The sequence below is a fragment of the Dipodomys merriami genome, unplaced genomic scaffold (genome assembly GCF_024711535.1).
Source record: "Dipodomys merriami isolate MVZ:Mamm:240054 unplaced genomic scaffold, mDipMer1.0.p SCAF_14, whole genome shotgun sequence".
NCBI lineage: Eukaryota > Metazoa > Chordata > Mammalia > Rodentia > Heteromyidae > Dipodomys > Dipodomys merriami.
Genome location: NW_027202715.1, coordinates 16,013,978 through 16,028,489, shown reverse-complemented (window position 1 = coordinate 16,028,489; position 14,512 = coordinate 16,013,978). Strand labels below are relative to the sequence as shown.

Sequence of the window (14,512 nt, the reverse complement as noted above, 5' to 3'; positions counted from 1 at the left end):
CTCAAGTGGTAGAGTGCTAGCCTTGAGCTGAAGAGCTCAGGGACAGTGCCCAGGCCCAGAGTTCAAGCCTGATGACTGACAAAAAAAGAAAGAAAGAAAGAAAGAAAAAAAGAAAGAAAGAAAGAAAGAAAGGAAGGAAGGAAGGAAGGAAGGGAGAGAGAGACAAAGGGTGAATAAATGCAGCAGTGGTACTCACTATACACTACGTTGAAAATGAACTATACAACTTGTGAGTGCAGACAGGAGAAAAAAACTGGAGAGAGCGAGGGAAGAGGTGACATTGTCCGAAAAGAAATGTATTCTTTACCTGACTTTTGTAGCTGTAACCCCTCTGTACATTACCTTTATAATAAACAATAAAAATATTTAATAAAATATTTTAATTTTTAATAGAATTCAACCTGCAGGTAAGTTAGAAATAGTTTCTTTAATTCTCAATAAATTATAATTGTTCTTTTGTATTACTTATTAGCATAATTCCATATGCATACAGAATCTACTTCGAATCATTAAAATTACTTTAAATAGCCAGGCACTGGTGGTTCATACCTGTAACCCTAGTGAATCAGAAACCTATAAACTGAAGAACACAGTTTTTTTTTTTTTTTTAAATCTGAAGAACACAGTTTGAAGCCAGCTGGGACAGGAAAATCCATGAGACTCATATCTCCAATTAACCCCCCGAAAACTGGAAGTGGAGCTATTGCTTAAAATGGTAGAGCACTAGCCTTGAGTAAAAAAAAAAAAGTCTCAGGGAGAGGCTGGGAATGTGGCTTAGTGGTAGAGTGCTTGCCTAGCATCCATGAAGCCCTAGGGGGGTTCAATTCCTCAGTACCACATAAACAGAAAAAGCTGAAGTGGCATTGTGCTCAAGTGGTAGAGTGCTAGCTTTGAGAGAAAGAAGCTCAGGGAAAGTGCCTAGGCTCTGAGTTCAAGCCCCAGGACTGTCAAGAAAAAAAATGCTTAGGACCAGTGCTCAGGGCCAGAGAGTTCAAGCTACACAAGTGACATTTAAAAAAAGGAAAGAAAGAAAGAAATAAAGGAAGGAAGGAAGGAAGGAAGGAAGGAAGAAAGAAAGAAAGAAAGAAAGAAAGAAAGAAAGAAAGAAAGAAAGAAAGAAAGAAAGAAAGAAAAAAGAGAAAGAAGGAAAATGACTGTAAATGTGCATATGTTTGATTTACAAGTCATGATACAGTCATCTATCAAACACGAATGAGTCATTTACATTTGAACAGAATGTTGGTAGAGTGTTTAATAAATATCAATTAGATCCAGGGGAAAAAAAGCCATTTTGGGAGTCTCTGCCATGGCTGTTTGCCTTAAGAGGGACGGCACACTGAATGTGGAGCTGAGCTGACCTGGCTGGCGGGAGGGCTGCAGGCCGCAGCTCCTCTGGAAGGACAGGCTCACCTGCCTGTGGACATGGTCATGCTAGTCTGGGGCTGGGGCTGGAAGCCCAGGCCTCCAGTGGAAGGAAAGCAGAGTCACAGAGACCTTAGAAGATAGAGAGTATTGAGGGCCTGAGCCCAGGGGTGGCTGATGGCCCCTGGACATGGCCTTACCGTCCTGACTGCAGGCTCCATACAGCTTGATGACATGAGGGTGGTTGACTTGCTTCAGGAGGTTGAATTCCGACAGCAGGTCCCTCAGCTCACTGGGGGAGGCGTTCTCTGAAATACAGCGCACACGGCTGGCTCCTTCTTAAAAGCCAGGCTAAGCAGTGAACAGACCTCAACCACCCTAGCAGCACCCAGCTCAGGTCACTGGGAAACGTGAGGCACCTGGCCATTCCTTGCTCTTCCCAGGGCCTGGGCTCAAACAAGAGGGCTTTGTATGCTCCACCCAGGAGCAAGCTTCCACCCTAGTAGGAGTTTTCCATTTCTATCCATTTCCATTTTCCATCTGTTATCCTAGCTACTCAGGAGGCTGAGAGCTGAAGGTCATGGTTCTAGACCAGTCTGGAAAGGAAAGTCTAGGAGACTCTCATCTCCAATTAACCACCCAAAAGTCTGAAGTAGAGGTATAGCTCATGTGGTAGAGCACCACCCTTGAGTGAAAAAAGCTAAGGGACAGCACTCAAACCCTGAGTTCACTACCAGCAGAAAAAAAAACCAGAAAGACCAACAAATGACAAAAAGAACCCAAGCAACAACAACAAAACAAAAACAGCTGGGTGCCTGTGGCTCAGGCCTGTAGTCCTAGCTACTCAGGAGGCTGAGATCTGAGGATTGATGTTCAAAGTCAGTCTAGGCAGAAAAAAGTCCAGGAGACTCTTATCTGCAATAGACTTCTCAGCAAAAGCTGGAAGTGGTGCTATGGCTCAAGTAGTAAAGCACTAGACTTGAGCACAAAGAGGCTCAGGGACAGCGCTCAGGTCAAGGGGTGGTAAAAAAGGAACCCCCCCCCAAAAAAACACCAAAAACCCAAACAATAAAAGAAAATTAAGGGTTAGAATTTTTTTTTAAGCCCTGAGTTCTTCACAAATACAGTGAAACAACACATCCTCCCCTTCCCTCCCCACCTCTACACACACACACACACACACACACACACACACACACACACACACACACACACACACACACACACACACACACACACACACACACACACACACACACACACACACACACACACACACAACACCTTCTGAGAGGCTATGGCGCCAGCATGCTGCCAGCATCACTGGCCACGGCAGGTGAGGCAGCCAGAGGCAGCCGTGCCCTGCAGCAGGAGCCTGGCCCCTTCCCCGCTTTGGGGTCTCCCACAGGTGTCCACACTACATCTGGACGGTACCTTTGAGCATCTTCACAGCCACTGTGGTGTACCCCGCTCTGCCCTTTAGGCGGAAGGCAGTTGCCTTAACCACTTTTCCAAACTCGCCTTCTCCCAGAGTTTTCCCAAGAACTAAGTTCTTCCGAGGAAACTCCCACTTTGGATCTTCCTGCATTGGGGAGGGAAGAGAGGGGAGAAAGGAATGATGGGTACAGTTGAGAAGATGTTGGCAACAGGTGCAAGTGTATAGAAAACCTCTATCATCTGATTGATGACGGAGTTTGCCAATGACAGCCCTAAGAGTGCCAAAGTAACAGTCTCCCCGGAGAAGGGCGGAGCCCAAATTAGCCCCAGTTATTCTCATTGACAGCTCCTGAGCCAATATGGACTCAAGTTGAGGGGTGCAGAACGAGGACTGATCAGCACCCCAGGCCACTTGTGTCCTGATTCCCCAGTGGACCCCAAGAGGGACTCGGTGCACAGATTCCTGGGTCACCCATTGTCTTATCTCTCACTCCCTCAGAACCAATAACACAATCAACATGGCCACCTTATCAGCATTACCCTACCAGACCCCCAGAACCTCACTAAGCACACAAAATGATCTACTTGCTCCTCTTCAAAATCTGAGACAAGGGGGTAACAATGCTTGATATGTACTCATGTAACTATAACCCCTCTGTTCAGTATCTCTACAATAAAAATATATTAAAAATTTAAAAAAATCTGAGGCAATTCACTCCTGCAATTCTAGCTATTCAGATCGTGGTTCAAAGCCAGCCAAAGCAAGCAAGTCTGTAAGGCTCATATCCAGAAAACCATCAAAAAGCAACAAGTGGATCTGTGGCTCAAGTGGTAGAGCATCAGCCTTGAACGAAAACGCTAAAGGACAAGAGCCTAAGCCCTAAATTCAAGTCCTAGTACTAGTACATTGACTCTCTCTCTGCTCTCTCTCTCTGTCTCTGTCTCTCCCTCTCTGTCTCTCTTTCTCTCTCACACACAGAGTAAGAAAAATCATTCTACCTACTTTATTCTCTTTCTGAGACAGAGTCTTGTTTTGCAGCCCACACTGGCCTTGAATTCTAGATCCTCTTGTCTCTTCTTCCCCAGCGCTATGATTATAGACTCTAGCTCTCCCATTTAAGAGGAAATAGGGGAGAATGATGGGAGGGTGACATTGATATAGTATACTCATAAATCAAACATGTTGAATTGAATCCCCTGTGCACAACTACTCGAAGATAACGAAATAAAAAATAAAGCCAGGTGTTGGCGGTATAATCCTAGCTACTCAAGAGGCTGAACTCTAAGGATCCTGGTTCAATGCCATATGGGGCAGGAAAACCCAGGAGATTCCTATCTCCATTTAACCAGCCAAAAGCTGAAAGTAGAGATGTGGCTCAAGTGGTAGAACCCTAGACTTGAGCAAAAAAGCTAAATGGCAGTGCTCTGGCCCTGAGTTCAAGCCTCAGTACTGGCACACACACACACACACACACACACACACACACACACACACTCTCACACACACACACACACACACACACACAAATCAGAGGAAACAGGCTGAAGAGTTTACTCAGATCTAAAACCTAGAGCTGGTGAGGGCGGTCAGAAGGCTTACTGGCAGGTCTGGGGCAGATAAAGGGAGTGTTGCTCAGGTGCAGTGGCCTGCTTAAACAACCTTACCTCATATTATGGGTTATGGAAGATTCTGGGTCCTCCCAGAGGCCTGCTGTGGGGCAAGCTGCTTCTGGTAACAGAGGCTAGACAACAAACCCCCACAGACAGTGGCAATGGCTGATCTTGAGGCATTCCTGGAACAGGCCCTGGGGCTGAGGCTGCCCTAAGGCCTTGCATTACAACCCCAAGCAATCCCACCCGCTCTCCTGCCCTGAGATGAACATCTTCATGGCTAAGGCCATGGAAAAATCCTGCCACAGTCTGTCCTACTCAATTCAAACCTCGTGGTTCACTTTTTGGTGTGTGCCTGTGGAGGGGGGAGGGGTGCTGGTACTAGAGCCTGAGCTCAGGGCCTTGTGCCCTTGCTTGGCTTTTCACTCAAGGCTGGTGCTTTACCATGTGAGCCATACCTCCATTTCTGGCTTTTTCATGGTTAATTCAAGATAAGAGTCTCATGGACTTTTCTGCCCAGGCTGGAATCAAACCTTAATCCTCCTACCTCAGACTTCTTGAGCAGTTAGGATTACAGGCATGAGCCACCCATGCCCAACTTGTAGTTCATTTTTTCCCTCTGCCTTTTGTATTTTGATTGCATTTTCATAAAACATATGCAAACAAACCACAAACACATCTTTAAGTTTGACTTGAAAAATTTAAGTGGAAAGATGAATTTAAGGAGAAGGGATATTTTATATTTTATGTAGTAATATATTTTATTGCTTGGATTATTTAGATTAGTCATCTACTATCTATCTAGTTTTTGTTTTTGTTTTTAAAATTACAAAAGGAAATTTATTTAAAAGCATAGGGAACATTTACATTTAAACAAGTTGATAAACAGGTGTCTTGCAAAAGAAAGAATATCCAAGACATGAAAGTTTCTATTCAAAAAACGGAAGCAAAAAACCCTAAGTTGGGCTGGTAATGTGGCTTAGAGATAGAGTGCTTACCTCAGCATGTATGAAGCCCTGGGTTCGATTCCTCAGTACCACATAAACAGAAAAAAACCGAAGTGGTACTATGGCTCAAGTGGTAGAGTGTTAGCCTTGAGCAAAAGAAGCTCAGGGACAGTGCCTAGGCCCTGAGTTCAAGCCCCAAGACTGGCCAAAAACAAACAAACCCCCTAGGTTGTGCACTATTGCCTTAGGAAAAGGAAGGCAAACTACAAAGTAGTAAGGGAAGATTCTGTCAACTCAGAATCAAACTTGAGACTGTCAAGTCCCTCCTACAAGTCTGAGTTTACAAATATGCTTTTTGACTGGGCACCAGTGGCTCATGCCTGTAATCCTAGCTGCTCAGGAGGCTGAGATCTGAGGATTATGCTTCAAAGCCAGCCTGGGTAGGAAAGTCCATGAGACTCTTATCGCTAATAAACCACTAGAAAACTGGGAGTGGTGCTGTGGCTCAAGTGGTAGAGTGCTCACCTGGAGCTGAAGAGCTGAAGGACAGCACCCAAGCCCAGAGTTCAAGTCCCACGACCAACAAAAACAAAACAAAAAAACAAATATGCTTTTTGGAAAAAAAAAGAGAATAGAAAGAAAAAAGTCACCCTTAATGTTCAAATTTACATGGCTGTAGTTTTAATATAGTTTTTATACTTGAAATGGCTTTAGGCCATTGGCCCGACTATCTGAGGTCCAGACTAGCTGGTAATAGTTTTCAAGTGATAATTCCATGTTTCTATATCTGTTCAGATACCAAGTGAACTTAGGTTCGGCTCAGTCTTTTGAAATGTTTAAAGATTATTGCCACCATTGCATAGTTTAGCTGACCAATTTTCTTCTAGAAATGTTAGCCCCCTAACATGTGCAGTAATTCTAACAAAGGGGTTTTGCTTTTTTCCCAGTGTTATCTATTTTTATGCCAGCCCTGGGACTTGAATTCAGGGCCTGGGCACTGTCCTTGAGCTTTTTTGCCCAAGGCTAGTGCTCTATCACTTCTGGCTTTTTGATGATAAATTGGAGATAAAAGTCTCACCAGCTTTCCTGCCCAAGCTGGCTTTGAAGTAAAATCCTCAGCTCTCTCTTCATGCAAGTCCTGGGGCTTGAATTCGTGAGGCATAGTTCCTGAGCCTCTTTTGCTCAAGTCTGGTGCTCTACCACTTGAATTTACTTAACTGGAAATGAGTCTCACCAATTTCCATGCTTTGGCTTGGAACTGCGATCCTCAGATCTTGGCCTCCTGAGTAGCTAGGATTACAGGTGTGAGCCAACAATGCCCAGATCAACTCTCTTTGCTATGACTCCCCCTGTCCTGGGGCTTGGGGGGACCCTCACCGGGATCTTGAAGGTGTCCACAGACACTTGGTTCTCCATGGAGTCCAGAGAGGGCCGGCGGGCACCAGACGAGGAGTAGCTGACAGGGAAGGCCTGGGCGGGCCGGCAAAAGGTCATCTCAGCCGAGGCAATGGGCGGCTTGTGGGCATGTTTGTGGTAGCGATGGATGCAGAAGGTGGACAGCAGGATGGAGACAATAAAGGAGAACAGGACGGCGGCAGCGATCACGGTGCGGCACAGCTCATCACACAGTGGGCCTGAAACAGGAGCACATGGCAAGCTACAATAACCTCCCACATGCCCTTTGAGGGCCCACAATGCCCCGTGAGCTGGCTAAGGGGACCTACAGGGTGCAGGCGCTGTGTGCATTCTACCCTACAAAGCTAGCCAGCCCCGTCTTAGTGGTAGAAACTGAGGCCCAGCAAGGTTGGGCAGCCCAGAGAGGTCACAAAGCAGAAGCAGGGTATCAATAACATCAGCTGCTCCCAGAGGGCTAGCAGTGAGAGGAGGGCAAGTTTTTCCTCTGTCCCAAATATCTAGAAGTTTCTTTATAGAAGATAGAAGGAGAGGAATAAAGGATCTATGATAACTCTAATATCAAGAGAGGGCCCCTGCGGGGGAGCCAGTGGCTCACACCTATAATGCTAGCTAATCAGGAGGCTAATTGCTGAGGATCGTGGTTCAAAGCCAGCCCCAGCAGGAAAGTCCTTGAGACTCTTATCTCCAATTAACCACCAGAAAACCAGAAGTGGAACTGTGGCTCAAGTGGTAGAGCATTCATCTTGAGCTGAAGAGCTGAGGGACATTGACCAAACCCAGAGTTTAAGCCCCATGACCAATAAAAAGGGGGGGGGGGAGACTGGATATGGGACAGAAAGTACTCCTTAGTGTGGTGCCCTTTGCTCCCACCCCCCATGCCGCCCTTGCTCTGGCAGAAGAAATAGGGTCCCAGATGGTGCCAGGGCTCAGTATGCATTCTAGCACAAGGACAATCTGACTAGGGAACAAGAACACTGTCCTGGACAATTCTTCATTATCTTTTAAAATTTTTATTGTTACATAGTTGTACAAAGAAGTTACAATCCCATAAGCAATTCATTTTGTGTGTGTGTGTGTGTGTGTGTATGCATGTGCACATGTGCACACCAGTGCCTGTCATTGAGTTTGAACTTAGGGCCTTGGGCTTTTGCTGGGCTTATTTTTACTCAAGGCTAGAGCTCTACTACTTGAGCCATTCCTCCACTTCTTGCATTTTGCTAGCTAATTGGAGATAAGTCCCTTCGTGTGAGTTGTTATCCAAACTGGCTTTGAATCATGATCCTCCCATCTCAGCCTCCTGGGAAGCTAGGGTTACACATGTGAGCTACCAGTGCCTGGCTCCGGGCCAATTCATCTTTGAGAACTTAGACCAAAAGTTACTCTGTAGGCCCCGCCCCCCCCTCAGGGGAAATGGGGCCTGGAGGAAGAAGGAACCTCCTCCTCCTTGCTGTTTCTTCCCTGGGCCTCTGGATGTAGCTACACACCTCCCTGGCTATCAGGGAGGGCAGGAGCCTGCCCTGCTGCCATTCCTACTCACCTTGGCGGTCCTCTGGCTCACAGAAGCACTTTTTCTCTTCTGGGAAGCAGTTGCAGATGCCGTAGCCAGCTTTAATCCCTCGTCTCTCACCTGGCTCGTGCCCCCCAACAATACTGCCCCCTGAGAACAGATAGGAGCATGTTCAGCAGCTGGAGTGGCCTGACAACCCAGGGCCCCTAGACTACAAGGGCTGTGCTGCTAGAAGGTGAGCAGCCCTCCTTACCTGGCACCGGCTGCTCCAACCCCGGAGGACAGCCATGGCAGAAGCCCTGCCCAGAGGCCACGACCATTCCCTCCTCTCCACCCCTCACTGGCTCCTCAGCTGGGAAGGGGGAGCTATATACTTCCCAGAAGAGACTACAAGTGTTTACTCAGGACCAGAAAGGGGTAATGGGATAGGAAAGGGGGGGGGGCGGTGTAGTCCTGAGTATGCCAGTGGATGCAAGCACTGGTGGGCCACAGAAACACTGCAGCGGCCAGGCTACCAGGTGTCACCATTTTAGGGGGCACAGAGCCACTTTCCAAATGAAAACTTAGGCTTGTCATATGCTCAGGGATCTACCAATGTGTGTGTGTGTGTGTGTGTGTGTGTGTGTGTGTGTGTGTGAGAGAGAGAGAGAGAGAGAGAGAGAGAGAGAGAGAGAGAGAGAGAGAGAGAGAGAGAGAGAGAGAGAGAGCGTGCTGTCTCTTAGCTTTTTTTGCCCAAGGCTAGTGCTCTACCACTTGAGCCATACCACCACTTCTGGCTTTTTGCTGGTTAATTAGAGGTAAGAGTCTCATGGATTCTTCCTGCTAGAGTTGGTTTCATACTATGATCCTCAGATCTCAGCCTTCTAATTAACTAAGATTAGAGGTCCCGCTCAATGGTTCACGCCTGTTATCCTAGCTACTCAGGAGGCTGAGGTCTGAAGATTGTGGTTCCAAGCCAGACTGGGCAGGAAAGTCCATGAGACTCTTATCTCCAATTAACCACAAGAAAGTCAGAAGTGGAGCTGTGTCTCAACATGATAGAGCTCTAGCCTTGAGCACAAAAGCTCAGGGATAGTACCCAGACTCAGAGTTTAAGCCCCAGGACCAGCAAAATAAAAAATAAGATTGCAGGCCTGGCTCATCATGCAGTAGCAGTCATCTGCCACCGAGTCACACGCAAGCCTCACTTTACCACGCAACAATGGATGCGGCCTCTCTGACTGTGTCCAGCTGCTGTGTGGTCCAAGCTGCCCTGTCTGGCCCTGCCCACAGGTGGAATTACCCGCCTCCCCCTCCAGTCTGGGAGTGCTTACGGAGGCAGTCCTGGGGGCAGATGTTGATGTCCCGGATCTCCACGGCATCACAGTGGCCGTCGGGGCAGGTCCTGATGCTGGGGGAGCAGGTAGAGAAGTTCCTGGTGATTCCTATGGGACAAAACACAACAGGCTGTCACCCCGTGTGGGCCTATCCTGCCCTGTCACGCTGCCTGACGGCCTCCCCAGCCAGCCCTGCTCCCCTAAGGGAAAAGAAATGAGACCCAAGCAGAGACACAACCCACAAATCTTGGCCAGCAGTGGATGGTGCATCTGTGAGGAATGTGGGGATGGGGTCCCCAGGGCTGGAGGGGCTAGTGGTGTCAGGGCTACTGACAGTCTTCCATCAAGGAAGCCAATGGAGGTTGAAACAGTGTGAAAGCCATACCTCCAGCTGGGCACTGGCAGCTCATGCCTGTCATCCTAGCTACTCAGGAGGCTGAGATCTGAAGATCCTGCTTTGAAGCCAACCCTGGGCAATAAAGTCCATGAGACTCTTAGCTCCAATTAACAAGCAAAAAGCTGGAAGTGGAGCTGTGGTTGAAATGGTATTGAGCAAAAAAGCTAAGGGACAGCACTCAGGCCCTGAGTTCAAGTCTCAGTACTAGTACTGAAACATAAGCAAATGAATATATAAATAGAGCTGCACCTGGACCGGGACCTCATGGTGGTGGTTATTCTTAGGGAAAAGCAGACACCAAATGGTCCATTGTGCCCAAAGCTATGTCCCCTGGCATAGAAGCTTCTGGAAAGGCCACTCAGTCTTCTGTATACCCTAACCTTGGCCTGGACCTTTCCAAGCCTGCAGTGAATCCAGCCCAGGGCATCTCTAGCTCCAAGATGGCTCTATTCCCTTGGGACCCTGCACCCCGCCCGCTTTGTTGGCACTAGAGCCACATGGGGGACAAGGTCCTAGGGAGCAGAAGGGTGGGAGAAGGGCATCACAGGGGCCAGAGGGTCCACTTGGCACCTTCCCCGCTGCTGGCCACCAGCAGTGGCCTCCCTGGGGCCCCTGGGCCTTACCTTTCCCATCTCCCTGCCTCCACTCGCATCTGCCTGTTGGAGAACCCAGACCACCACACTCCTCACACTCGGATCGCCGCTTGCTGACCGCACAGGACAGGGGACAGCCCACCTCCTCAGCTACATCTGGGGGTGACAAATAAGCAGGGGTCACAGGATGTCAGTCTGGACCCAGCATCCAGAGACAGGGAGGCTGCAGCCACATGACTCCCAAAAGGCTAAGCCCAGAGAAATTTAGGGGTGACTTGAGAATATTGAACTCAGGATGGGGTATCAGGGTCACTGATAAAGACAGAAGGATGGATAAAGACCAGGCTCAGGGAAAGACATACAACAGGGTGGCTAGATAAGCAATGAACACCTGCTCTGTGTATGTTTGAATATTTGCATGTTTGCCCTTAATATTAAATACTTTTTCTTTCTTCCTTTTTTTTGGCCAGTCCTGGGGCTTGAACAAAGGGACTGGGCCTGTCCCTGAGCTTTCTCACTCAACCTTAGCACTCTCCCACGTGAGCCACAGCTCCACTTCTAGCTTTTAACTGGTTAGTTGGAGATAGGAGTCTCTCAAATTTGTTTGAGATGATTTAACCAGAGCTGGCTTGAACTCGATCCTCCGATCTCAGCCTCCTGAGGAGCTAGGATTATGCGCATGAGCCACCAGTGCCAGCTTCCCTACATCTGCATTGAGATTGTGACTTGCCACAAAGTCTGGAATTTTCTACTTACGTGTCACTTGGGAAATTTCAGTGTTGGAGCATCTCAAAGAGTTTGGATTTGCTGACTTCTCTTTTATCAGAAATGCAAACTGAGCCAGGGGCCCTAGGTTTTCTGTTGTTGTTGTTCTATGTGTGTATGTGTGTGTACACGTGCGTGTGTAAGCACACCCTGGAGCTTGAACTCAGGGCCTGGGCACTGTCCCTAAGCTTTTTCACTCAAGCCCAGCACTCTACCCCTTAAGCCACATCTCTATACCTAGCTTGCTGGTGGTTAAATGGAAATAAGTCTCACAGCTTTTCCTGTCCAGGCTGGTTTCAAACCTCTATCCTCAGATCTCAGCCTCCTGAGTAGCTGGGATTACAGGTGTGAGCCACCAGAGCCCAGCTAGAGGCCTGAGTTTCAGCTGGCAGCTTTCGGGCAGGTACGTGTGAGGAACACTGGGGGGGTGGTCAGGAGTGGGGCTGTCTGGCAAAGGGTTCTCTGGGTGAAGATGCCTCATGCTGCCGTCTTCCCCTTGTTGTAGGCACTGCTGTTCCCATTGGTGGAAGCAGCCAGGCTTTGGGGGGCAGGGGGAGAGGGGGCAGCACACCTCTGGGACACCCAGAACTCACACATCCCCTGTACGGCAACGATGAGCAAGGCCTGCGCCTGCCTGCGGGTGTGGCGGTCGGCGGCCACCACAGTGTACTGGAGCTCCGCGCACTCCTGCTGTCGCAGCGCCTCGGTGTCATTCACGTACAGCAACCCCGAGGTGTCCTCCACAGAGGTGACCACGCCCAGCGCGCTGCAGTTGGCGCTGGAGGCCTGAAGTTTGTACTGGACCTGGATGCCGCTGAACTCCTGGCAGTGTTCCACACACACTTTCCCGATCTGGGGTGGAAAGTGGGTACAGAGCACCCCTGCTTAGCCAGTGGCTGGAGAGGCTCTGCACCAGCCAGACTGTCCCCACCTGTACCCCAACTTGGTCTGGGGATGGCAGTTCCTCTGAACATCACATCCTCTACTCCGCCCACCTGCCCACTCCTGCATCCCAGGGCTGCCTAGGCCACTGGCCCCAGCCACCTGTGTGCCCAGGAACCCCTGCCCCAGCCACCCAAAGCCCTGTGCCGTGTGTGTGTGTGTGTGTGTGTGTGTGTGTGTGTGTGTGTGTGTGTGTGTGCGCGCGCTTGCGTGCATGCTGGGGCTTGAACTCAGAGCCTGGGCTCTGTCCCTTAGCTTTTTCATTCAAGGCTGGAGCCACAGCTAGGCTTGTGGGCTTTCCATTCCACTTGCTCACAGGAGTTAAGAGTTGCCATTTCAGGGGCTGGGAAGGTGGCTCAGTGGTAGAGTGCTTGCCTTGCAATGCATGAGGCCCTGGGTTCGATTCCTCAGCATCACATAAGCAAAAAAAAGGCCGGAAGTGGTGGCTCAAATGGTAGAGCGCTAGCCTTGAGCTGAAGAGCTGAGGGACAGCGCCCAGGCCCAGAGTTCAGGCCCCAGAACCGGACCCCCCCCCCCCCCCAAAAAAAAGAGTTGCCATTTCATAGTTAAGAGCCAAGTGCTAGCTACCCACTGGTGGCTCACGCCTGTAATCCTAGCTACTCAGAAAGCTAAGATCTGAGGATCATGGTTCAGGGCCAGCCCAGGCAGGAAAGTCTGTGAGACTCTTATCTCCAATTAACTACCAAAAAAACTGGAAGTGGAGCTGTGGCTCAAGTGGTAGAGCACTCACCTTGAGCAAAGAAGCTCAGGGACAGAGCCAGTGGCTTGTAACCCTAGCTACTGAGATCTGAGGATTGAGATATGAAGCCAGACAGGGCAGGAAAATTTGTGACTCTTATCTTTAATTAAGTACTATAACCTCATGCTGCAGTCTGTCAAGTTATACCTGCTGAAATTGCAAAGAAACTCAGAATGCGAAATAAGAAAGATAATTAAGGAAGAGTTTTTATGGTGAAATGCTCAACATTGGTGAATGTGGGCAACAGGATAGGATAATTCTTACTCTTTCCTCATTTTCTTTTTGGGCTTTGTTTGCTCATGCTTGGCACACTACCACTTGAGCAACACCTCCAGCCTGGTTTTCTGCTGATTAATTGGAAATGGAGTCTTGAGGAATTTATTTTTATTTTTTTTTTGCCTGGGCTGCTTTTGAATCATAAACCTTCAGATCTCAGTCTTCTGAATAGCTAGGATTGCAAGTATGAGCCATTGCTGCCTGTTTTCTCATTTTCTTCTCTTTTTTTATTTTTGTGTCAGCACTCAGGCTTGAAGTCAGAGCCTGAACACTGTCCCTTAGCTTTATCACTCAAGATGGGTGCTCTACCACTTGAGACACAGCTTTACTTCCAGATTCTTGGTGAGAGATACGAGTCTTATAGCCTTTCCTGCCTGGGCTAGCTTTGGACTATGATCTTCAGATCTTAGCCTCCTAAGTCACTAGGATTATTGGCAGGAGCCACCAGTATTAATGCACTATGTTGTTGCTGTGATCAAACTTTCTTTGGTAGTGTTGGGAATGAGATTCAAGACCTTGCACATGCTAGGCATGTTTTGCCACTGAGCTATATGTCTACTTCTTTCATGATCTTTTATGAATACTTATGACTTGTTTTTCCACTTGTTTATTTAATATAGCAGCTCTGGGTATACCAAGGGCTTTCCATATTTTTAGATAAGTGCTACCACTGGGCTATATGCTTAGCCTTTTGTTCTTTTCATTTTTAATCACTTTATTCTAAAGACAAAAATACATTAGTCAGGCGCTGGTGTCTCACGCATGTAGCCACTTAGGAGTCTAAGAGGTGAGGCTTACAGATCAAAGCCAGTCTGGGCAGGAAGGTCCTTGAGACTTATCTCTAACCACCAAAAAAAGAGCTGGGAGTAGAATTGTGGCTCCAGTGGTAGAGTGCCAGCTTTGAGAAAAAATGCTAAGGGGTAGTGCCCAGGCCAAGTTCAAGCCCCAGTACCCCCTCCCCCCATACATACACACACACAAATATATGATAAGTTCTCAAGAAAATTCATTTACAGATTGTAAAACTGGAAGAGCTTACCTTTTCCACTAGAGAGTACCACAGTCACCCATGATCTCACCCATGATACTCACAAATTCTCCTCAATAAAGATTTACTTTTATCCAAATTAGAATCACCTAAGATCAATGGCTCTGAAAATGACCTTTTTTTTGTTGGTTGTGG

At 48.2% G+C, this 14,512-nt stretch overlaps 1 protein-coding gene across 1 annotated transcript in view; it reads right to left on the bottom strand.

Annotated features, from left to right (window-relative positions):
* Positions 1-14,512, bottom strand: part of Ret (ret proto-oncogene) — a 55,090-nt gene that overhangs the window by 13,889 nt on the left and 26,689 nt on the right. Inside the window, exons 7-13 of the mRNA XM_070020830.1 lie at positions 11,945-12,203; positions 10,617-10,742; positions 9,594-9,704; positions 8,311-8,430; positions 6,735-6,991; positions 2,797-2,944; positions 1,563-1,670 (exon numbers count right to left, since the gene is read on the bottom strand). Of these exons, the coding sequence (XP_069876931.1) occupies positions 1,563-1,670; positions 2,797-2,944; positions 6,735-6,991; positions 8,311-8,430; positions 9,594-9,704; positions 10,617-10,742; positions 11,945-12,203 (1,129 nt within the window). The remainder of the gene's footprint in view (positions 1-1,562; positions 1,671-2,796; positions 2,945-6,734; positions 6,992-8,310; positions 8,431-9,593; positions 9,705-10,616; positions 10,743-11,944; positions 12,204-14,512) is intronic.